Below are 26,177 nucleotides of genomic sequence, written 5' to 3' on the forward strand. Positions count from 1 at the left end.
CAATTTGAAAATTTACCAGCGCTAATCTTTCGTGATTCGCGATCCCGCTCCGAACTCCCGAACTGATTCAAATTATTTGAGATCCCCAAACTGACTCAAATGATTCGCGATCCCGCGCCGAACTCCCGAACTGACTCAAATGATTCGCGATCCCGCTACGAACTCCCGAACTGACTCAAATGATTCGCGATCCCGCTACGAACTCCCGAACTGACTCAAATGATTCGCGATCCCACTACGAACTCCCGAACTGATTCAAATGATTCGCGATCCCTATAACTGACTCAAATGATTCGCGATCCCGCTACGAACTCCCGAACTGACTCAAATGATTCGCGATCCCGCTCCGAACTCCCGAACTGACTCAAATGATTCGCGATCCCGCTACGAACTCCCGAACTGACTCAAATGATTCGCGATCCCGCTACGAACTCCCGAACTGACTCAAATGATTCGCGATCCCGCTACGAACTCCCGAACTGACTCAAATGATTCGCGATCCCGCTCCGAACTCTGACATAATTTCAGATATAAATGTAATTTAAAAAATAAGTAAATAATTTTCGATTTTCAAATATTGCACCTGTCAAACATAGTTAACCACTTTTAAAAAGCGTGAGGATCACTGATCTATATATATATATATATATATATATATATATATATATATATATATATATTATATATTATAGATCAGTGGTGAGGATACCTAACAACTTTGTTTTGTGTCAGAACTTTCACACTTTCATTCATAAAATCACCCGAGTGTGTGAAAAGCTACAGGGATTGAATCGCGGAAATGGAAAGTGCTGTATAAAGTAGAACGTCACGGAATTCGGCCATGTTTAAATGAATAAATCAAATCAAATCTCGATATGGAGTCTGCCATATGCTGCCAACCTTCAAAAATTCCTGCCCCCTTCTCACCACCCCATCAATATTTTTCTAGATCCGCCCCTGTTAAAAGGTTAATGTCATTCTCTTAAACGTATTTGACAGAAAACATTTTTACATGAAAATTCATATAGGCTTCTGTCTAGACTAACTTCAACATTTTTTTTTTTTTAAATAAAACACACACAAAAAAGTTATTCTAGATCATCAGTGTTCATAAACCTGCTTTTGCTTACGGTTATCACAAGCTTAAAGAAGCCAAAGTAAAAAAGAAAAAAAAAGTTTTTTTTTCAAATTACTTACAATAAAAAAAGGTGAAAAGTCATGTTTTAGATCTTTTGGTTCATTTCATAAATGACAAAATACAACAAGTATAACAATTTATTAAAGTGTCCAAAGATAAATCCAGCCAGAAAAGCAGTTCTGAAGCTACAAGACATACAGAGAATTCTAGAAAAAAATATAAATAAAACTACATTCAATAACTGGTATAGTGTTTAAAGACAACTATATAAAAACGAGTATAAAACTGAAGAGGGCTTGGCCTTCATCGCTCTCCGCGTAACGGCGTGATCTTCTTTGAGACCCGACAGATCTTTGGCACCAGCTTCCATGTGTCCTCACTGGACGGAGAAAACTTCTTCCTGTCAGCCGTCTTCCTCTGTAACCTGATGAACACATTACAGATGATGAGCTTTAAGATCAGCCTCATCAGTATTTCACATCTCAACTCTACATCTGCAGTAAACAGGAAAAACCAGCATGACGCTCAGGTCAAAAAATTCAAATGCAATACAGGAATACTGAATTTGGGAAAAAAATAAAACTGATTTCACAAGGCCCTAAATGTGATGTGATGAGTGTTTATTCCCTCACTTGAGTTTCTTGCGTTCTAAAGCTTTTCTGGTGGCAGCAGAGAGAGATCCCTTCACTTTATGATCCTGAAACACACAGAACAAACTAACATCCCCTCATCCAACCATCACATCAACTCACATTCATCTCTAATATATACTCAAACAAAGAGAAATGTCAAATCACTTATAATTTCTAACCACTCAAAAAAAATATATATAAAAAATATATGCCTGAAAAAACACAAATCACAAAAAAGTAAATACAAATATCTAACCACCCCAAAAATAATACAAAAGAAACTATCCTGAAAATAAAATAAAATTCAAAAAAATAAATAAAAATATCTAACCACCCCACAAATAATACTAAAAAAGATACTATCCTAAAAAAAAAAATTCAAAAAAAAAAAAAAAACAACTAATATCTAACCACCCAACAAATAATAATACAAATAAACTATTCTGAAAAAAAATAAAAAATAATAATAATAAAAAAAATAATAAAAATTGTACAAAAATAAATAAAAATATCTAATCACCCCACAAAAATACAAAGCCCCTAAATGAAAGCAGTAGGTGGTATTTGCTGACGTGTGTTCTGAGCTGGCGTTCTCTGCTCAGCTGTCGGTCGCAGCGGATCATCTTCATCTGATCAGAGGAGCTCATGCTGAAGAAGATCTGGTGCAGCTCGTCCCGCGCCGCTCGCAGCTGATGATCAAACAGAGACGTGTTTAGAGTCATGTGAGCGTCATCCTCTCGTCCGCTGGGTTTCTAGAGCAGCTCTGACCTGTAGTGAGACACGCTCCTGCAGCAGGACGTCGTGTTTGCTGCAGCTCACCTCCGTCAACGACTGCAGGAACATCCGTGTGTCCTGAAACACGTCAGATCACGTGAGCTCAGAGGTGGAGGAATGATTCATCTATATGCTAGCTGAGGTGTGTGTGGTTCACCGTGATGGTGGTGATGAGGTGTGACACGCGGTCAGTGCGCAGGAGGCGACGGGTCAGGAAGCCCCTCAGCACCGCGGCCAGCAGAGGGCGACAGGACACCGGGACACAGGACTGCTGAGAGACAGATGATCAGCACTCACTGCCTTCATGATCAGTGTGTGTGTGTGTGTGTGTGTGTGTGTGTGTTACCCGTGAGGCGTCTGTAAGCTCAGCGTGTGTGCAGACAGAAGAGGCGGTGAGGGAGGACGGCGTGTCCTCCAGACGTGAGCCTGCGCTGGGACACGGGAAGGACACGCTCCGCAGGAACTGGTACCGCAGCGCTAAAGACTGAGACACACACACACACACATCAATCATCACGTATAACACAAACAGCTCACTTCAGAGTAGCCTCTAGTGTCAGTAATGTTCAGATGTTTTATGTTTTCTAAAGGAGTCTCTTCTGCTTCAACACAAACAATCCTGCCATGCAAATAAAACTGAATACAACTGAGAATACTAATGAAAACAGCAGAGAGAGAGACATACAGATGAAGTGAGAGCACGTGGAGGTGAAGAGAGACGCGGTCAGAGAGACGACAGGAAGCAGAACACAGATAGACAGACAGGTGTGTTCAGCACTCGTGAATTCAACACAGTTCTCCTCTTTTTCTGTGTCAGTTCCCACAGCGAACACACACACACAGACGCTCGCTAATACAAACACACTGCTCCATGCATACATTACAGTAATTAATAGCATCAGGACACAAGCGGCTACAGGACCTGAAGGAGAAACACGTATCCAGTGATTTACACTCGTTTACATGCATGCATTCAGCAGACGACTGTTTCCAAAGCGACCCTCTCTGTATTTCAAGGCATACATGTTATCAGTTCATGCATTCTCTGGGAAGTGAACCCATGACCTGCTGTTGGAGCACAGGTGATTCAGATGCAACACTGCGCTGTAGTGTACTGCTAACCTGCAGTAGATCCTGCTGCTGTCTGCACTCTTCCTCCATCAGAGCCGTCACCTGATCCTCCTGCATCTGCGCAGACGCCTGCAGCCCTGAGCACATCACAGCCGAGAGTTAATCACCTATGATGCTTCACACACACATCACTGAACATTTAATCTGCCTGAAATCATAGAATGTTGTGAAGAGATAAAAAGATGCACCAATCACAGTTCAGTATTCAAATGTGAGAACGACCTCAACACTGTCGATCAGATTTTCTATCAAATGTTAGGAACGTCTAGATTAGTTTCTCACCTCTGGGTGTACTGCAGAGCGCGCTTCCTGTCTCCCGTCCAGGACTGAACGCCGCGTCCTCGTTCATCAGGAGCCTTCGCTTGACCCGAGACACGCCCTCATGACCTCCAGTCTCAGGGGTCAGCTGCTTCCACAAGCCGGACGGGACGTCCACGTCGTAAGACGAGCCAATCACAGAGCTTCCTGCTTCATCCACAGAACAATTGCTGGTGTCTGCGAGGACGCCCACGAGCGAACGGATGGACGTCGGGTTCTCTTGACCCACCCCACAATCCTTAGCGGTGACTGTTTCGCTGAAAGTGACGGTGGGGGGTCGTTTCTGGCCGTCGTCGGTGGGGCTCTCCGTCTGTGAGAGCGTGAGCGTCGACTCCAGGTCTGAGATCAGCGCTTTAAGGCTGGACAGGTTCAGCTCTAGCTGAGTGATCTGCTCCGTCTGCGATGACATCATCGTATCGTTGCCGCCCCCATCAGACGAACCAATCAGGTCAGTCGGAGCCGGTCTGCCCAAAGCTCTCCGAACCAGACCAGGAATCCGGCTCCGTCTTTTGCAGCGCACAGGACTTAAGCAGAACTTGGGCGTGGGGATGTTGGTGAATCTGGCAGCCGAGGACGGTCTGGACTTCTGTGTGGAGTCTGTAACAGGAAGCTCTGCAGGAAGAGCGTGGCGTTGGTCCGTGCTGGCGTCTCCCTCCGTCCGACACATCAGGATCTCCTGGTTCTCTTTATCGGACAGGTTGTGCTCCTCCGCGGCTCTGGATTGACTGCGCAGCAGACGCTGGCGTCGCCGGTACTCCTGGGACTTCTTCAGTAGGTTCTGAAGGCTCGTTCGATACGGACCTTCATCCGGGTCAGATGACGGATCTCCCGCTGGGTTCGGGAGCGGTGCTACGATCTCCTCCTCTAAAGTCGCTCCGTCTACTGGCGCGTGACTGATGATGTCACTTCCTGACGCTTCCGTCCGGCCGGAGCGCCCGGCGACGTCCGTGTCGTCATTGGTCACGTAGCCTGATGACATCATCGTCGTCGTATTCCTCGTGGTGTCCCGAGGCCCGTGCGTCTCGTGGTTCTCGAACAGAACCGTGATCTGGGTGTTCTCCGGCGAATCGTCCTCCGGAGACGCTCGCGGCTGATTGGACGATCGGTCGTCATGAGCCGTTGACGTCAGCGGAGCGGATGAGGTGATGATGTCACAGTCTGTGATGTCATCACTCGGGTCTGTGGACTGAAGAAACAACTACATCTAGAAACACGAGCTGATTTCAACACTATCTCTGTGAGAAAGCAAACTCACGCTGATGTGAGACTCTTCCTCTCTCCTCCTCTTCATCAGACTCATGGCTGCTTCTCTCAGTCGTCTCATCTCGGCCCGCTCCTGCTCATTAAGCTGATAAACACACACTCATTAACATATAAGCATATATAATGAGAGGACGAGGATGAGGATGATGCGCGTACCAGAGGAGGAAGAACACGAGCTCCACGAAACACGATCAATGATGAAGGTGTGAGGGGTTCATCTTCATCATCATCTTCATCATTGAGAGTATTATAACGGCTCCGGATGAAATCTTCGTAATTCTCCATGACTCTGAAACACATCCGAGGAGATTCCGCTCACGGAACACGCGGAAACTGACAGGAATCACGACATGAACTCGACTAACGGACTCGGTTTCCTTTGTTAGGATCTCCTGAGAACTGAACACAGACTTCAGTAAACTACTTCACTGAAGCTTTTAACAGTGTGAAGCAGAGGTTTTAAAGTTAAATCATGTTTAACGTTACCTGTGTTTGTGGATGTTGTGTCAGTCTGTTTACGCTCGAGCGCTTCCGCTCACAATAACGACCGTTAAAACCGGACTGGAGTTTCTCTTCAGTCGGATCCGGACTTGTCTTTTTTAATCCGGACGTTTAAATCTAAACAACATTTCAACGTATAACGCAAAAATTGATTTTGTTAATCCGCTAATATTATATTACAGATCTCGGTTTAGTTTGTTAGTAAAACAAAGTATTTTTAAACCTAATATGCCGTTAATAATCCAGTCCGTGTTTTACCGAACGCTGCATTCAAGCGCTCATATGAGCGGGAAAGAGGCTCTAGCGCCCGCTGGAGACCCGGATGAACGGATGACGTCATTGTTCGTTTTCCACCTTTCTCGTTATATTTATTTATCGTGTTCTTATTTTGTACTGTATAATCAAATAAAGCATAAAAAAAAATCAGCTGTTATTATTTGATATAAAACGTTATGTTTAATTCACTGTGCATCAGATCTAACGAAATAAACTGTGTAGTTGTTTTAAAAAAAAATACTAATATCAGTCTATGGTCTCAACACATTAAGAAAAAAAGATGAATTCTTTTACAAAAAAAATTTCATTAAAATGTTCAGAAATATTACAATGTATGATTCATATGTATGATTTCCTTAGATTAAAGCTTTAATAAAATCATAAACCAAATTGAGAATTACATTTTAATAATGTAAAATTTTGATATTCATCTAATACTAACCAATCAGCAGTCAAGATTCAGAGGTTATTATAATGTTTGATCCAAAACTAGATAGAAATATAATGAACTAAATGTAGAAACATAATACAAAAGTGTTCATTAAGCATAATTAATCTTACAATATATATATATATATATATATATATATATATATATATATATATATATATATATATATTTTTTTTTTTTTTTATTTATATCTGCATATCCTAAACTGAAAGGACAATTTGTATTTGAGAAAACAATTTTTTAAATATTTTAAAATATTAATTATCATGGCATGGAAATAAATAAACAAAATAAAATTATAAATGGAATCATACATAAATTATTAATTGCATACATTTATTTTGATAAATATAATTGTAAATAATTACAATAAATATTAATTCTATTAATTTAAAATATTAACATATTTTGTGCACAGCAGGAGATTTGAGAGGAATTGAAAGAGTCGTGATCAAATATCTCCAGTTTATTTGCACTGATGAGAGCATTTTCTGATTCCACACCGAAGAGTGAAGACACTGATGAAGATGACCCTAGACAGGAAGTGACATCAGTGAGGGTCAGACACACGGCTGTAAACACAGATGTCCCTCAAGACTTGGTCGTGTTTTACTAATGTCAGGCCAAAAATACACCGCCGAGAGCTGCTTCAAACTAGGTCATGTGCTACCTTTCTTTCTTTCTCTCCGTCTCTCGCTCATGAAAAAATTAAAAAATAATAAATAAATAAAATGTGGCAATGCTATTCAAAGCACACCTAAAAAAAGGCAGGAATATCTCTTAAGCATGTTAAACGAGGTCATTAATGCCACACTGCGTCAGACACAAAAACCCTTCAAACCAGCCTCTTTTCTAAATGTATTTATTAGTCATATACAAAATAAAGTAAGCTGTATATCAACAAACATACAGTATATACATCAATAAATTAAAGACGCCCCAGACTGATACAGTTAAGTTCATCGTTATATACCAATACATTATTTTACTTATCTACAAATTGCAAAAGTACAATAACTTAGTTGATAAATACTTACAATTAAATGGACTTTCACGGCATCTATATTTCCCATACGAAGAACTATGATATTAATACACCCCATATAGAAAAACAACAGAAGAAATCATTTTCTTTTTTTTAGACAAAAAAATCGACAGCAATTTATAGCGTGACATTTCTGACCAAGAGCTCTTTGAGTGGGGAAAAAAGCTAGACTGAAGAATATTAAGGAGCTGAAGTGCGTCTAAAATCATGTTATTTCCGGTTCAGAGAACTTTTAACCGTGCTCTTTCCTCGTTTTATTGATCAGAGTCCTGCTAAAGTCACAAGACCCATGGGTTTAGCAGCAGATGAAGAGATAATGACTGAAACCTTTACCAGCGAACAGCTTAAATCACCTGAAGAAGATCATACACTCGGGCTTGTTTCTCTTCTACCTGAAATGAAACGTCTTCATGTGTGTCCCACGAGGCCTGAGAGAGAACGAGCAGAAACACATCGGCCGTCACAAGAACCAATAAAACACAAGATAATCTGGGAGAGTTTGTGAGAGAAGTAGGACAAAGCCAAGGATTCAAAGGCTCCGCCCGGCAACAGATGACCGCTCCGCTGACCTCCATCAATCACCACAAACACCTGCATTAATGACCAAGAACTATTAGCAGATCAGAGTGACTTTAAAGAGATCCAGACGTGTGTGTGTGTGTGTGTGTCTGCAAAAAATGCTGTTTCTCTGTATTTTTGGCTTGTTTTCCAGTGCAAATGTCTAAAGATTGCTAAGATCAACATGCATTTATTTCAGAGGCAAAAAAGGTGAGTTATTAAAAATTAGGTGAGTTTATGATTAAAACAAGAATAAATATTTACTGAAAAATCTACTTTATTGAAAGGAAAAACAAAAGACATTTTTTACTTGTTTTTAAGCATGAATGAAGAGAAATCTGCTGATGAAAATATATATATTTTTTTGATTCAGTATGATTTTTTTGAGTCGTTGGCAGATATTTGTTCTTGTTTTAATCCTAAATTCATTTAAAGATTTTAAGCCCTGTTTTCGGAAAAATGCTTTCAAAATTAAGTGAGTTAACGCTTAAAAAATAAATAATAATAATAATAAAATCTGCTTAATTCATGAGGAAAACAAATTCATTTTTCTGACCCCATTGGCTGATTTTTGTCTTGTTTTAAACATTAACTCTCTTATGATTTTAAGTCTTATAAAAAAAATATTAAGTGAGCCTGCCCCTTTTTTTTCTGGTTTTAAGCATAAACTCAATATTTGGATCCATATTTTCTGGAAAATGCATCAAAATTAAGTAAGTTTATGCATAAAACAATAAATATATCTGCCAATTGGGTAAAAAAAATACTTTCTGGTTTTGTTTTTTAAGTCTGTCTATTTTTCTCACCCTGTTGACACACATCTGTACTTGCATTAAACAAACTTTTTTTGTTTAAGAGGTTTTTCTGTCTTTTTTTCAGAAAAATGCATAAAATTAAGTGAATTAATGCTTATTTTTTCTTATTTTAAGAATAAACTGCATTTAGATTTTATATCTTATTTTCTGAAGTAGAAGAAGAAGAAAAAAAAGATCAAACTTAAGTGTTTTTATTTTTAAAACAATAAAAAATATGTTGTTTTTCCAGTGAATTAAGTAAATTGTTCTGACTCCAGAGGCAGATAATTGTTAATGTGTGTTTGTACAGAAAGAGAGAATGATTTTCTTCAGTGTTGAGAAGCGTTTGCTGGGCCTCGTGGGACAGAGATTCAAACGAAACTAAACGCTCCGAGATTTTCAGAGCAAATCTAGTGCTCATCATCAATCGCTGCGATTATTTACAGACGACAACTTCAAGGACAGAAAACTAGATTCCTACCGAGAGGTCGTGACCCCTCCCTACCGCCAACTGATTTGCATATAGTTCACTTTTAACACCGAGTCACCACGACGACCATAACGACAACAAACGTGAAGGAGATCAGGAGTCCTTATTTGGGCAGCAGTGCTTCCTGACAGCCACACGTCAACGACAATCACATCATCATCGTTTGTGAGGAAGATAGAATACGTTTAGTCTTCAAAACCGTTCGATACATCGCTTACAGAAACACCACAAAACCGTCAAACGCTACCATTGGTTACGAAAGCAATGCCGAAGACTTGGTTACGAAACGATTTCACAGATTAGCCAGTCAGAGGAAGATATTTCTGTTGATTTACATCGAGAATAAAAAACCCAGTCGTACAAATACAGCTACGACGAATCCGTTCTTAAAATGCCAGATCGGTGAGGATCAGATCGGGGGGGAATCACTGGAGAAAAATCATTGATGGGAATTTAAAATCATGTTCAGATTGGACTTCACGAGAAAGAATCTTGTGTTGCAATAAATCATTTATCAGAGCGTTAATGCTCGCAATTACTGCAAATATCAGCTTCTGAGTAACATTAACCCTCACATCTTTATAAAAGATTTTGTGACCTCATGTAAAAACAGGAGAAATCTGAGCTTCTGCAATGCATTTAAATTCTAAAAACACTTGAGGTGCACTTACGATGCCTTTTATAAACGCTTCAGTATTTTCTGAGAGCATATAGAGCTAAATCAATATACTGATGAAGATTGCAAAAGAGCAGAACATTTCCAGAAACTGTCCAGAATTGTTGGAAAGTGTCTGGGATGTTTCAGAAAATCTACCAAATATTTTCCACCCCTTTGCAACCCTATCAATAAAAAAGCAACACACGGATTCATTTTAGCATTACATGTATTATAATTTAAGTTTGCAGATTTATAGAAAATTTAATGAGCAACATTTTTGTCAATAATCTTTCTTTCAAACATGCAAAAGTGTGAGCACATCATTTCAATTTTATATTTACATTTTTTGTGAATGTAAACTTTTGAAAACATTTTTTAATTTAAATAATTTATTTGCACTTTTTGTGAACGCGAATTTCTCTTTTTACTTAAAAAAAAAAATTACATACTTCACTGTTTGTGAATGTGATTTAAAAAAAAATCAATTTAAATAATTTGTATTTTTTGTGACGGTAAATTTTGTAAATGTTTTATAAATTACAATTATTTATTTTTAGTTTTTGTGAAAGTGAATTTTTGTAAACATATTTTAATGTAAATTATTATTTTTTTTGTGAATGTGAATTTTTGTAAACCTTTTTTAATAAATTTTTTCCTCCCAATTGGATGCATATTGATTTCTTATTATGCACTGAAATTGCTCATTAAAATTTCTATAACCATGCAAACATGACTTTTCTAGTAAATATTGTAATTTAACTACAGAAATTGCCGATTTATCGGGTGTGCGAGGAACTGCATATTATTAAGCGTTATGTGCATTGTAATAAAAAAAATGTCAGAGTCCGAGAATGAACAGAACTTTAACATAATTACAGTCTAATAATTACAGTAATTACGAAGAAGCGTGAACGCAGCATTACAACAGCTCTGAGTTTTACTTCTCGTCTTATTGGAGAAACAATTTGTCCAAAAAAAAAGAAAAATGCAGATAGTGTCCTGAAACCTTTTGGACAGCTCTTTCTTAGTTTTAAAAGTTGAGAAAAGTAATATTTTGAGCGGCGTCGCAGCGTGAAGAGCTGGTTTAAACCAGCACTTCCCTGGCATTTAAAGAAAACAACCCGAAAAAAGAAGAAAAAAACACCTACAAATATAATATACCATAGAAACATTTTACACCAAAAATATATAAAAATCACACGTCACATAAAAGGGCTCAAACACAGGCGATGTGGCGCGTCCCAGAAATCCCGTCGTGTCCCGTCCACTTAAACATGGAGCACACAAACGCTCAGAGGGGATTCTGGGTAAGCGGCGCTCATCGCACGCATTCGACTGAAATCAGAAGATAAGAGCATCACATCCACGTCGTAAACAACACATCGCCACCTCACCAGTACAAATCACACCACACGCGCTAGTCCACAGTTTGACGCGCCTAGCCACTAGAAAAAGCTATTGACTTCAATAGTTAAGCCACTTTTGGTACAATTGCAAAAAAGAGAGCTATCAAACAACTTTATATTTCTTTTTTAAATGTTTTATAAATAATGCAAGGTACTCTGTCATTTTTTTTATATATATATATATGTATGTATATAAAATTCAAGACTCCACCATATAGACAAAGATTCGTAGAATACGTTACGCAATGTCACAGCAACAAAGTTATGGCAAAGCTTGTGGGATTCACCAGTTTATGTCACCCAACAGTCCGTCCCTCAAAGACAGAAACTTGGGGTTTTCCTCTTGTTTTTAGTTTGGCACAGAACACAAAAAGATAAATCTCTCTGGATTTACAGATAACGACAGACATGATCAACTTCAGCGTGAAATAACATAATACATCACATAACATAAACCTGTTACTGCGTTGCCAATAAAACGATCTCCTGTCCTGAACGGGACGACTGGAGCACATAAACTGGTGACAGATATTCTGATAGCTACCATATGAACAACATCAGCTGATTTGACTCCGCCTCCTCTCCTCCTGCCCGTCAGCGATTGGTCAGTGCATAATGAGGCTCAGGTAAAGGGAGCTTCTCATTGGCTGATACTCTCCTACCTCAGAAAGCTTTTCCTTCAGACGGCGGAAGAGTTTGGAAGTCCGAACGGTTTAAAGTGTTTTGTGCCTGCAGTCCGTAAAACCAAAAGGACGGAAAAATGGCGCATAACAGCACATACGAAGAGGAAATCAACACAAACACTGTATAAAAAGTACAATATTACAATGACAAAGGAAACACTTGGACCCCGTGTGAAACGCACGATACAAAGTCGCCAATATTTGTACAAAATTACAAATCTCACAGCAATACAACACACATCCACCAGGAAAATTTGGCTGCATGGTTTTCGATTCGGAATTTGGAGATCTTTTTGGAAGCCCAAGTGGATTGACCGTCCTAGATGTGCTTTCCTTCTTTCGTAACCCAGAAGAAGCCCACATTACAGAGTACCGAAGAGTTTCCATCAGTCTGCTGTGAAACGAGCGTCCCGCACCTAAACCCTCATGCACTGACCAACCCTTGCTCTCTGTGCGCTACTAAGACCTCACATCGGTTTTCGATTTGACTATCGTGATAACACTGGTGGCTCCAACCTTCCCGGGAATGAGGGGCCCGATGACGGAGGACAAGGGCCCGCGGGGGTTACAAACCGGGGCCACGGGCCCTCGGGCCACAGTTCTGGCGAAGCTCTGCAGAGCCTCGTATTTGGAGCGCAGCGCGTCCAGCTCTACTTTCATGCTGGCGTTCTCTGAAGCCAGCTTCTCCACTTCCTGCTGAAGCTCCGCCTTCTGCTTCTCAAGCTCCTCCTTCTGCGTGACACGCTTGACGCGGCAGCTGGCGGCGTAGCCCCGGTTCTTCAGTGTCCGCCGGCGCTGCTTCAGCTGAAGGATCTCTTCTTTGGTCAGGCCGCGCAGGTGCTGGTTGAGCTCGCGGACCGACATGGACACCAGCTCATCGTCCGTCAGGCTCGTCCCGTTCTCACCGGGCTCCCTCTTCACCTGAGAGTCCAGGAAAGAGATACGGAGGGGGAATGATTTGAAGTGGTTTCGGTTCCCATTGGCTTCCATTATATGGACAAAAAATACAATGGAGGTCAATGGGGACCATCAACTCTTGGGTTACCAACATTCTTCAAAATATCATCACACAGGTTTGGGAAGACACAACAGTGACTAAAAGCAATCACTAATAACATGAAAGTAGTTCAACCAAAAATGTAAATTTTGTCATTGTTTCCTCACCCTCATTGACTTCCATTGCATTTTTCGTCCATATAATGGAAGTCAACGGGAGCCAAAACCATTCAGTTACAAACAGTCTTCAAAATGTCTTCTTTTATGTTCTTCTAAACATACAAAAAAATCTAGAAAAGTCTATAGGAACCAAAATGGTTTGGTTACCAACATTCTTTAAAATAACATTAAACCAGTTTGGAACAACATGGTGAGTAAACGAAAGTAGTCCGCCCAAAAATAATAATTCTGTCATTATTTACTCTCCCTTGTGTCATCATCTGACCAAAAAGTTTTGGTTCCCATTGACTTCTATTGTATTTGTTGTCCATATAATGGACGTCAATGCGAGTCAGAACTTTCCTGTTGTCAACACTGTTCAAAACATCATCTTTTATGTTTTTTTAAAATGTCTTCTAAATATTTTGAAGAATGTTGGTAACTGAACAGTTTTTTTATTTTGTTCCCCTCCATTATATGGAATGGAAGTCAGTGGGAATGAAAACTATTTAATTGACTCTTTGATGAAAGTGTGCATTGTATTCTTTATCCATATATTGAAATTCAATGTGATTCTAATGTGATTGGCTACCAACATTCTTCAGAATATAATTTTTTGGTGTTCTGCATAAGAAATAAAGCCATTTTCATTCATTACCCCTTTAAAGACAGACTGCGCTCACCTTCAAGGCCTTGTTTCCTTTGTTAGTGGTCGTCATGCCACGAGGAACCGCTGCCAAGCCACGCAGATCTACAAAACAAAGACGTATTAGACTGTGGGACACTGGGAATCTAGAACATGTGGCGTCCGATCAGGGAGAAACTCAATTAATCATGTAACAGAGCTTTATGTGAGCTCAAGGATGAGAAACAGCAAGTGAAAGCAAAAGGGTTTTGATATCTCCTGCCACGTGTAAAATGAACCAGCCACCTTATTCTGAAAAGAAAAAACTGGACTAGTGAAAGTGACAACTTTGAACCCACGACTTCCTGTTTCAGACTTCCTCTGTGGTCGTGGCGGTTGGGAGTTTAATGTTCTACAGCACCTTCTCCGCATCTGAGCCTCGCTGCAAGCTGATAGGCTGCTGAAGAGCCAATAAGAGGAAGGAGAAGCACTGATAAGGAAGTGTGGCTTGGGACGTGGTCCAGGGGATTACCAGCCCGATGAAGGCTGAGATGACAGCGATCCGTCGATTGGAGAAGAAAGCGGGATTCCCTCAAAATACCCGAGCCTCAATGAACGACAATCAGCAGCTCAATCAAACCAATTCACACGAACGACATCAGAGTTTAGCAAATGTCGCATAAAATGGATTACAGATATTTAAGGCGAGACAGCTTTAAAAAAAATTAATTTCAGAAAGATTTAATGATGTTCAATGTATATCTCAATACTTGACTTAATAGGGTTCGGCATTGTAGCCAAATCGATTTAAATTGTTTAAAGGCAACGTACAATTGATTAAATGATATTATCTCAATGTTTATGTATAAATGTATTTGTAGCTAATTAGATTCAAAATTTTTAATACAATCTAGTTTAAAATAAATTAAAAAATCGATTTTTTTTTTTTTAAATCATTTTCATGTATGCACCTACTTTATATATTCTTCAGTAAAAACCCTAGCAACTGTTAAAACCCCCTGCAACTGCATAGCAACCATCTAGAAATACAATTAAGTAAATTTAATTAAAAAGAATAAATAAATTATGTTTTATGAATTTAATTGATTCAATGTGTTTTTTTAATGATTAAAATAGAATTAAAATAGAATCCAGTAAAAATTTAAATAGGAAAACATTTCGTGAAGAGAAAAAAGAAAGTGAATGAATGGATGAATTAATAATTTTACATGGAGCACAGATTTAATAAATTTGTTAACGTATTAGGAATTCAGTAATGTGCCAAAGAAAATTCAGACAATACATTTAATTGACAAATATTTGGTTTATATGTCATTTTTACATTTACATTTATTCATTTGGCAGACATTTTCATCCAAAGCGATCAGTTGAGGAATGTATCATAAGAATGCTATAAACATGAGAAGTGCCTGTTATATAAGGATTCAGTAATCGTTCAAAATACCAAAAAGTGGATTACAAAAGAACAGAAAAAGCGAAGGCATAGAATTTACTATTATTATTATTATTGGAGACAGTTAGATGCTCATAGAAGAGATGAGTTTTCAGTCGTTTCTTGAAGATTGAGAGGGATTTGGCAGTCCAGATGGAGTTTCACCAACAGCAAACCCGGAAAGAAAGATTGTGCCTCTCTCTCTCTGTGATGGTACAGCGATGTCATCATCAGTAATGGTAGGAGAAACCATGTGTCTGAATGACGGGTCATAATGAAGTAGAGTATATAGAGAAGAGGAGGGGTCCAAGAACAGATCCCTGGGGAACCCCAGTGACCAGTTGATGTGTTTCAGATACTACTTCTCCTCAAGCCACCCTGAATGATCCACCTGTGAGGTAAGACTCAAACCAGTGAGGTGCAGTTCTGGTGATGTCCAGAAATGAGAGGATGGACAGAGGGATTTGATGATAAACCATGTCGAATGCAGCAGATAGCTCTAGCAGAATGAGAACGGAAGATTTAGACTCAGCTCTTGCACTCCATAGCACTTCAGTGACTGACATCAAGGTGCTTTCAGTTGAATGGTCACTTTTAAATCCAGATTGGTTATTGTCCAGCTGATTGTTCCATGAGAGGAAGGTAGAAAACACGGCCCTGTAGCTCTCAACAGGTGAGGGTGGCTGGAGATGATACGTTTTAAAGACTAAAAACTATTTCAAACTCAAAACCTTTTTGGTAAACTAAGCTTTCAGACTAGGCTTTCTCAAGCCAACATGAAAATTTGTCAACAAACTTCAACATCTAGTTAATATTTGTTATATTGTGCAGCACTAATTCACTCGTTTGTAATCATGTGTTTTCATACATGATTCATAATCAGAAAACTCATCATCAAAACATGATGGAGAATGAAAGAGGAGGACGATGGCAGAAGAGAACCCCTGATGACATCACACACGCGCACACACACACACACACACACACACGTCTACAATGGCTCTCATTGAGGCATTTGGTGGTGTGCGGTGTGATGAAGGGTGGTCATTGTCCGTCAGCGGCATCATGGGATACGGCAAGCGTGATGCTGCATCTGATCTTGAATCACATGTGAACTTCACAGCACGCAAAGATAAAACTGCATCAGAAGCCCAGTGCAGTGTGTAAATGCAAAACAGTTAAATCTCCTAGTCAGTGGTTTGTCTCGACTGAAGCCCTGTATACTTAGGTTTCATTATTCAACTAATTAGGCTAAAAATAAACTCTGTGCTGACCTGACTAAGTGACAAGTTAACCATCCTGACCCGTCCCCGGTGTGTGTGTGTGTGTGTGTGTGTGTGTGTGTGAAGGGCGTCTGCTGGTCAGGTTAATATAATGACACACAGACTCAGTTTAATATTCATCTGAGACGAGACGAGAGGACACACGCTGCTCGAGCGAAGGAGGAAAAGAACTGAACTCAGTTTGAGGAGCGTGTTAATCCTGCGTAAACACTGTTGAGCAACTCAGAAGACGTCTCGAGGAGTTACTGCGCGCGCACACACACACACACACACACTCACACACACACTCACTCACACACACACACACTCACTCACACACACACACACACACACACACACACACACACACACACACACACACACACACACACACCCTCACACACACACACACACATTCTCTCTCTCTCATACCCAAACACACACACACTCGCAGCAGCAGAAGGAACATCATTATAAACAAAGATTATTCGAGAATGTTTATGAATATCCTATATTTCAGTCTCATCCTTAATTTCATGTGTTACTTTTTATCTCTTTGAAATAATTTTTTTACCCTATTTGTGAAATTTACAACCAATTTCTAAGTGCTTTTTCTGTGTTGGGGGATTTTTTGACAGGTGTGTTTCAATATATAAAACTGGACACTGTAGTTTCAGAGCTGTTTTTATTAATTCATATCAATATTGATATTCTAAATTAATGTTGTTGTTTTAGATGTAGTTTTGTTAGTGTATTATTTGTATTTTGTGAAAAAGTCAATAAATACAAAGTTAAATAATAATAATAATAATAATAAAAGTAAGTTATCAGTCAACGTCATACACAAAGTTGAACAGAAAAAAGAAATGTCAAAAAATAAAATACTGTTAAATTCTCCACACACATCAGATAGAAAAATGACAACCCTGCAATTTTACACCATTTAACCCTTTAGAAGTGTGTTAAAACTGAAAATAAATCTGACTAGCAGCAGCACAAGAACACTACAGAAGAACAATCTGACAAAAACCAAAACTGTGTCGGGATCTCCTTACTGAAGACATCTCATCTGCTCCAGACACAAACATCAGAGCCGCGAAACTCTACGAGAGGATGGAATTAGACGAGAGAGAGAGAGAGAGAGAGAGAGAGAGAGAGAGAGAGAGAGAGAGAGAGAGAGAGAGAGAGAGAGAGGGAGAGAGAGAGAGAGAGAGAGAGAGAGAGACAGAGAGAGGGAGAGAGAGAGAGAGACAGAGAGAGAGAGAGAGAGAGAGAGAGAGACAGAGAGAGAGAGAGAGAGAGAGAGAGAGAGAGAGAGCGTCTCAGGTAGTGTGTGAGAGAGATCTCCTCTCCGCAGCAGAAAAACTGCTCCGTCAGGAAACACGGCCTGTTTCTCACAGTCAGCAGAGACTCGAGGGTTAATCTGATGTCCCTGCTCTGTCACAGGTCAGCACACACACACATACACAAACACACACACTCATCCCACACAACGACTGAGAACCAATCCAATCAGAGAAAACACACGTCTGTAATCGAACACAACGCCAGCTACGACCGATGCTTTCCTGATTAGATTCAAATATTCTTCAATGAGAACAAGATGTAACTAGATGGTCTCCTTTATTAATAAAAATGGACTAAATTATATTAAAAACTTATTATTCTGTATGGGGATTTATTTTTATTTAATGTTTTTTACAGTGGGATATTGTAGTTTCTGAGATTGATTACTTAGAAATATTGTTGTTTTAAATAAATTTTTGTAGCTGTTTTTTTGTCGATCTGTGACTTGTATTTTGTGGGAAAAAAAAGATATATATTCATATGTGTGTGAATAAATTATATTATATATTATTATATAATTATAGTATAGAGCTTATATATTAATATATATATATATATATATATATATATATATATATATATTAATATATAATTATATTATATATTAATATATATAATTTTTTTTTAGATTTTATTAATTATTATTTTATTATTTATTAATGTTGTTATTGATTATTTATAAATATTATTTATTTATTAATAATATTTTTAAGTCAAACATAGACGAGGATATTCACAATAAGTTGAGAGCCCTTGAAATATTATTATTCCAAAATACTGGATGTCATATTTTGTTAATGTGTATATCGCATTTTATGAAAAACTCAAAATATATTGTTAAATACATTTTACTAATTATTAATTACGATATTATTATATTATTTAGTAATGTTACATTATAATATTTATTCGTATTATATTTAACATTTTTAAACATTGGCATAAAAGGCATTAAGGAGGATCTGGTTTAGTTAAAGTATTGTTATCACAAATGTAAAATGTTGTTTTTTGTATTGTGTTTTATATAATAAAAATAATAAAGAAATGGCACGGTTCTGGATGTTTTTCACATTTGGGACACTCGGGGTCTCACACAGCCCTGTGCCCTCCCTCACGAGCGCTTCATCCGAACACAGAAGCACCACACCTGCCCAAACTCCTCTCTAGTGTCTGGGTTGCACTCATTCGAGGCTGGTTTGGGGCGTGTGGAGATTGCAAGAGCGAGCAACACTTCAACACTGCGGTAAAAACTGCAGCAAAGCGCAGCCGGATGATGCAACTGGAAGACATCGTCCTGCGTGTAACTCCAGGCAGAGCGAGACGCCATCAACCGCTGGAAACAGTGAGAGACAGCGAGAATATCATACTACACACACACACACACACACACTTCTGAGAAAACTTTCCTTCTGATGATTACCTTCCTAAACTATACCTGCTAAATCTGTAATGACAGAGAAATTAAACATCCACACTGCATCTGAGAGACCAAACACTGACACACACACACGCTCACACACACACACACACACACTTTCTTCTGAAGCGCTGTGTTACTATACTTGAGCTGTATCTTACAGCAGATTTCATCATTGCTCAAAGAGGCCACGAAAAAAATAGACTCCATTGATCCACAGACACACACACACACACACTCCTCTTTTTACATTAACTCTGAAACTGTTTTCTGTGTGGAGCTCGTAGATTCACACACACTGACCTCAAACAACCTTCATCTGTGTTCTGTCTGATCGCCGCTATTACACACACACACACACACACACACACACACACATTAAGATGAACACACACACGCATGCAGTTAATGATCAGCATGTGTGTGTGTTTACTCTACAGCACCTGCCACACACACACACACACACACGCTCAATGTCTTTCCTGGAGTTTCATCAACCCTCCACCCAGATCTGCACACACACACACACACCTCAAGGCTAATGTGTGAGATTTCATAATGCAAACACAAACATCAAACTGTTGCTGCTCTGAGTATGCGTGTGTGTGTGTGTGTGTGTGTGTGTGTGTGTGTGTGTGTCTGGTGTGGTGAGAGCTCACAGAAGGTAATAAATCTCAGGCTCATCTCCAGCACTGAATACTGAAGAACATTCATTTGTCCTCATAAGCTTGAGCGAGAGACACTTATTAAACAGAGGAACGGTGAGAGAGAGAGAGAGAGAGAGAGAGACTTTCTGAAGGACACCTGTCCTCCGCACACACACACACACACACACACACACTCATCACTCACACTGACAACTTCCTGTTAAAAATATCCATCTCTGATAAATTAAGGATGTTCGGACAAAATAGGACAAATTCAGAACAGATGTAAGTGACTTCCTGTTCAGACACATGAATCACAAAACCTCTCAAGAACACAGAACCAAATTCAGCCCAACAAATACATTATTATATTATATTATATATATATATATATATATATATATATATATATATATGAATAAATGATTACAACTATTTAATAAATACATATAAATAATTTTTTTAATATATAATTAAAAAAAGATTTTTTTTTTTTACAATTTACTGATAGATATAATAATTATAGAAATTGTAAAAGATTATTTATAAAAAATAGTATACACCATACTTGCACCATAAATGAAAAATGTAAAAAGCTTGTTTGTTAAGTGCTTTTCACATCCTAATTAACCCTTTACTGTACTGTAGTGCTCTTCAGACTAGAAGTGATGGAGTCAGTAACAGATCATGTGTTCAGAGAAACTGTGATCAAACAGACACACACCAGGTTTACATCAACATTTCCCTCGAATACACACACACACACACACACACTGCAGCCGGATCGCTCTGAATAAGAGGAAGAACATTCTGCTGAGGGAAGAAAGAAAAAAAAAGGAGAAAAACTACCTGTTAGTAAAAAAAAAAAAAAAAAAAGAGGAAGAACAGAAACTGCAATCTGTTGCAAAACACTTACTGTAAATGCAAACGATCGCATTTCTTTTGGTGATGCAAGTCTCGCATTTTAAAAACCTGCAAGAGCAGCATTCAGCCTTCTCTCGTTCATCATCACACCGTTTCAGACCACTCTCTACACCTTCACCTCCAGCACCATCCTCATCCTCATCCTCATCCTCACCAGCGCCTTACAGACTAAACACTCTCCCGCTCACCACATCTTCAATCCCGCTCTCGTTCGCTCTCCACATCAGCAGATTTCTCTCCTGAGCTGGTTTCAGAGCAGACCGAGCCATGTTCAGTCCTGATCAGATCACACTGCTTCAGACTCAACCGCACAAACATCACAATAACAGCTGGAACGGTTATTAACCGGGAGATTTACGGTTAATGATGTAAACAGGCTCTTAACAGGGTCTGACTGGATTTACATGGACACACAGATGTCACTAGGAGAAGCACTGTGGTAGATGAATATGATAATCATGTTTCTACTTCACAATATTATTGTTTGTTTCTAATTAAGTACTGTGCCAGCTACTACAGCTTTTCTCAAAACATGAAAAACATCCATGAAAACAATTGGTTAAAATGTAGCAAGATATTGTTTATATATATATATATATAATAAAAAAAACGTTTATCTTTAATGGAAAATCAGGTTGAAATTTAGGAAAATATGATATGAAAATAAAATGGTTAAAATGTAGCAAGATAATGATATGAAAACAATTATCAAAACCAAAAATGTTTATCTTTCATGGACTGTCAGGTTAAAATGTAGCAAGGTATTATATAACGACATAAATAAAAAAAAACTATCTTCCACCATTCTGATAAAACAAAAACAAACAATCAAACATGAATAATCAGGTTTATAGAAAAATATGATGTAAAAAGTTAACATTCCATGAAAAAAGCGGGTCAAAATGTAACAAAATATGATATATAAAGAAACAAACAAGTTAAAATGTAGAAAAATATGATATTATGAGAAAAAAAATATCTTCCGTGAAAAATTAGTTTAACATGTAAAATGAACTTAAATGATAAATCAAGTTAAAATGTTGACATGATAAAAATGCTGAAGAAGCCCAGAAATACCATCGTGTCAGCATCTCACACACTATCTTCACCACAGCAATAAACATTTCCACACGAACAAACCGTGAGTAGTAAACACGCGAGCACAGAACTCTATATGTATATATCATATATTCTATCATATCGCTGTTATTCGTGTCTGTGTAACAAAGCCATCCGTCTGAAGGACGCTCTCCGTGCCTCGAAAGCTGCCCGGTTCCGCGCGCTCCGGTGTGCCGTGTTGCCATGACGCCCCGGTGCACGGGCTCACGTCAAGCAGATATCAGCGATTGATGAATCAGCATCCGCCTTAAAAGCCGCTGATGTGATGATTCGTGCGGTTTGAAATAGCGCCGATTAGGTGATTCGGAGCGCGCGCGCGGGAACGGATTCCAACCGTCCGTCAACTGTCAACTGTCCAAGCGATACACAACAACTACTTACAACACACACAAATACGTGAACACAAACACAATATTCTGTCAAGCATATTTCTATCAAGTTACATCAACTATAGTTGTTCTTTCTATAGCAAAAATGTGTATTATTGACTCAAACCCTAGTGCGTTACCTATCTAGGGAGCACGTTGGAGGGATTCGGAACGAGACAGATGGCCAAACAGATGATGGCAAGTAAATACCATCACACAATACCACGGTATTCCAAAAGTAGCACCTGACACCATCACCGTACCATGGTACAGTTTACTCGAGGTGTTAAACAGACTCAAGCGAGTAGAGTAACGCACCTCCGGTGTCCAGCGGAGACGGTTCTGATGAAGCAGCAGGTTCGGTTCCTCACAGATCCGCGCTTGTGTTGCTGTGTAACCTCTGCTTGACTAGAGGAGACACACACACTCATACACACACACGCGCTCTCGCTCTCTAAATATAACACGAGCCGAATCCCGCAGGTTTCTGCAAACGTTTCAAACCGAAAGCGACGATCGGAGCCGAAGAGAGCCGATCAGAACCGGTGAACAATCACGGATCGGGGTGTGTGAGTGTGTATCGATGAGCCCTTTGTCTGCTCGCTGTCATCACGGCTCTGTGTGTGTGTGTCGGGGTTCTGAGCGGAATGACCCGATCGTGATGATTCAGCACAGCGAGCCCTTTAAAACGCGCGTCCAGCGCACGTCGCGTCGCGAGACAGCCGAAACGCGCGCTCATATGAGCATATGAACGCATACTTATAGTGAACAATATATAGATTAGTGTAATGTATTAACACAACTTCGTTATTATTGCTAGTATAGCTAGTTGAATATACAGGCAGTTAACTAAGTAGAAATATTCAAATAGTAAAGCTAACATCCACTCAATTAAACCAAAACTGATGCATAGTGGTGTAAAAAAAAATTTAACAAAAAAAAAAAACGCTGATATACGTTTATTTATTATTTTAATAAACATAATTTTGAGTTTTGAATTAAGCAACCAGAATAAATAAAAAATAAATAAGTTATTTTCAGTTTTTTAATGCTTTAATTCCTTATGTTTTGAATGTATTTGTAAATAGCTCATGTTATGCACTAAAAAAAGCCAACTGACACACACGCACGCGCACGTTGTCGTGCACACTCAGCAAAACACTGAGCGACTCGCGTCCGGCCGAGCGCAGCTTCCGCGCGTTCGACGCACCGTGAAGAGCGACGCGCTTACCGAATCCTCCGGAGCAGCGGGAGACTGTGTCGGGTGGAACCGAAGAGAATCCGGCGGGAGTTTGTCGCTGTTGCCGGCGAATTTGTGACCGTGTTGATCCTCTTTCTCTCGCGCTGAAGCCAGACGTCATATGATTTGCTTTGGTCACGTGGTTTCATTCATGAAGGATCTACGCAACGCCAGCGCGACTCTTAAAGGAACACGCGCGTGCCTCGCTCAGAACTCACATGTAGCCTGCATTATAACACACAAGACAAAAAAAATAAATAAATTAATTAATTAATTTAGCCCACAATATTTACAAGTACTACTGAAAATGTTACTTAAATATACGTGAGTATCTTTGTTTCTAAGACAAAGCGCAACTGAAGACTGTCAAATATCGGAAACTCGCTGTTGCTATGGTTACAAAACTGCATTAGTATTCTAAGTGAATGTAATCCATTTAATAGAATTATTTATCATCACTACAGGCAAAAAGTTTTTAGATTTTGATTGTCTGTTCACATCGTGTTGTTTCAGATTAGTGGAAAGAAAACATCAAAAACACAAATATATGGTGAAAATGTATTAATTTTCTGTCTGTTGACAGTATTTTCTGATTTTTGGAGTGATAAAAAGAAATCCACTCTATAAAAACCTTAACAAAATAACAAATGTATCTGGCTTTTTCCCATGTTCAAAATTTATGTTCTGGGAATTAATGCAAATAATTGCAAAGCTGCACTACTTTTCAGAAAACCTGTAACACAAAAAAATAAACGTTTTTAATTTATGTCTATTATTAGATAAATGGACCTCCAGTGTCTTGCCTTAAATATCAGAACATGAAACACTAAATCAGAGCACTCAATTCAATTCACGTCTATTGAATAATGCATATGATGCATTAGAGTGCATTTGATCAGATATAACTGGAGTACAAGGTTATGAGAAACATTATGTGAATGCTTGTCAGAAGGAGTGCTACCAGGAAGGCTATTAATATACAGTGCTTTAAAACAAATGGAAATATGAGTATTTGTGAGCTGGCTAAACTGGTCCAGGACATGGAGCTCCATCAGAAGTGCATCGGTTGTTCACACTTGAGCTGTGGTCCACAGGAGGAAGCTGACCTGATGATTCACTGCGGTTTAGACGAACCGTCAGAACCAGAGCCCATCTTCCTCTTTCTCTCCACAGCCACCAGCTGTACCGCAACGATAAAATATATCAGTTCAAACACACACTTCTCTGTTCACACTGCTTCCCAGCAGCTCTTTTCAGAGAATCTCAGTGATGCGGAAGCTCCAACACAAAGAGCTGAAATACATCTGCTGCAGCAAAGGTGGTTTTGAGTCGAGATCAAGATGGATTTGTGGTATCTAATGGACACTTCCAGACAGCGCTCGGGAGAGACGGCTAAGATGTGTGCTGATTCTGAGCCAGATGTCAATTAGATCAAATCTAATGCTTTTCTTAAAATACGTTGTTTTAAAAAAACCTGTATTTCATCTGAGCTGCACTTTTCTGTATAACAAAAGCAGAACAGCTAAGAAAGGACAGAAAAGAAACATAAAAGTGCTTTTTTTTTTAAATGCCATTTTTAACAATCAGAATTAGTTTTTTAGAATTTTTTGAATGTTACTTGTTTCGGAATATTCAGAGAACGATCAAAAGTATCATTCTCAAAATGCTTGAAACAGATTGTTTCTTTATTGTTCGCATATTAAAACATTTACAAATCTATAAAATTTGAACATTCAGAATTAATGTTTCTATAACGTAAAGGGGAACACAAGCAAAACTTTTTATTAGACATTCAGCTAATATTTTTTAAATATTATTACTCTTTTAAAATGTTAATAGAACATTCAGATGTAGAGTTTGATACTGTTTGCAAAATGATAAAATGGAATGTTTCTTTTACGTTTGCATAACCAAAAAATTTATTTTTTTTAATAATAATTAACATTTAAAAATCTGTACACTTTGAATGCTCAGATAACATTCAGGAATAAGGTTTCTATAATTTAATGGGAACATTAGCAAAACATACTTAGGACATTTTTGTTAGCTGTAATAGTCTTATTTCTTTTAAATGTCACAAGAGAACATTCCAACGTTTGAAAATGATACAATTTAATGTTTCTTTAACGTTTCATAACCAAAAAAGAAAAAAAGTTTAAACATTACCTGAACATTCAAAAACATGATTTTTGAACGTTACGTGTAGAGTCAGAAATTATATTTTTATAACCTCATAGGAACATTACCGACATGTTCTTGGGTTTTTACACAAAGAAAAAAAACACACTAAGCCTGTATTTAATCTGAACTGCACTTTTTCTGTACAACAAAAGCAAATGGGCTGTCAGGCTTGAAAAGGACAGGAAAGCAACATGAAAGTAGTTTCTAATGCTCATGATAATTTAGCGCGAGGAACAGACTACTTTTGGATGAACTAACCTGTTAAAACTGCAAAAACTCAGAAAGTAATCTGAAGTAGTAAAAAATGTTTCATCAATGGGC

General features: G+C 38.6%; 2 protein-coding genes across 4 annotated transcripts; both read right to left on the reverse strand.

The window, feature by feature from the left end:
• Nucleotides 1–1,261: 1,261 nt before the first annotated feature.
• Nucleotides 1,262–5,897, reverse strand: si:ch73-100l22.3 (centriolar coiled-coil protein of 110 kDa). 2 transcript variants are annotated; one of them, XM_052609037.1, is made up of 11 exons: nucleotides 5,743–5,897; nucleotides 5,413–5,655; nucleotides 5,249–5,341; nucleotides 3,958–5,179; nucleotides 3,667–3,752; nucleotides 2,891–3,028; nucleotides 2,702–2,812; nucleotides 2,539–2,622; nucleotides 2,343–2,459; nucleotides 1,771–1,835; nucleotides 1,262–1,562 (listed from the first exon to the last, which is right to left on the reverse strand). In XM_052609037.1, the coding sequence occupies exons 2-11, from the start codon at nucleotides 5,554–5,556 to the stop codon at nucleotides 1,442–1,444; spliced, it is 2,181 nt and encodes a 726-aa protein (XP_052464997.1). In that variant the 5' UTR covers nucleotides 5,557–5,655; nucleotides 5,743–5,897; the 3' UTR covers nucleotides 1,262–1,441. The 2 variants fall into 2 exon arrangements, with proteins under 2 accessions (XP_052464997.1, XP_052464996.1); XM_052609036.1 differs by having other exon boundaries at nucleotides 2,702–2,815.
• A 1,432-nt stretch (nucleotides 5,898–7,329) lies between these two features.
• On the reverse strand, nucleotides 7,330–25,541 carry LOC128021939 (transcription factor MafG). 2 transcript variants are annotated; one of them, XM_052609040.1, is made up of 3 exons: nucleotides 23,667–25,541; nucleotides 13,957–14,024; nucleotides 7,330–13,039 (listed from the first exon to the last, which is right to left on the reverse strand). In XM_052609040.1, the coding sequence occupies exons 1-3, from the start codon at nucleotides 23,794–23,796 to the stop codon at nucleotides 12,578–12,580; spliced, it is 660 nt and encodes a 219-aa protein (XP_052465000.1). In that variant the 5' UTR covers nucleotides 23,797–25,541; the 3' UTR covers nucleotides 7,330–12,577. The 2 variants fall into 2 exon arrangements, with proteins under 2 accessions (XP_052465000.1, XP_052465001.1); XM_052609041.1 differs by lacking the exon at nucleotides 23,667–25,541 and adding an exon at nucleotides 22,754–23,268.
• Between the last annotated feature and the right edge of the window lie 636 nt (nucleotides 25,542–26,177).

This window comes from Carassius gibelio, chromosome A11 (assembly GCF_023724105.1).
Source record: "Carassius gibelio isolate Cgi1373 ecotype wild population from Czech Republic chromosome A11, carGib1.2-hapl.c, whole genome shotgun sequence".
NCBI classification, from domain to species: domain Eukaryota; kingdom Metazoa; phylum Chordata; class Actinopteri; order Cypriniformes; family Cyprinidae; genus Carassius; species Carassius gibelio.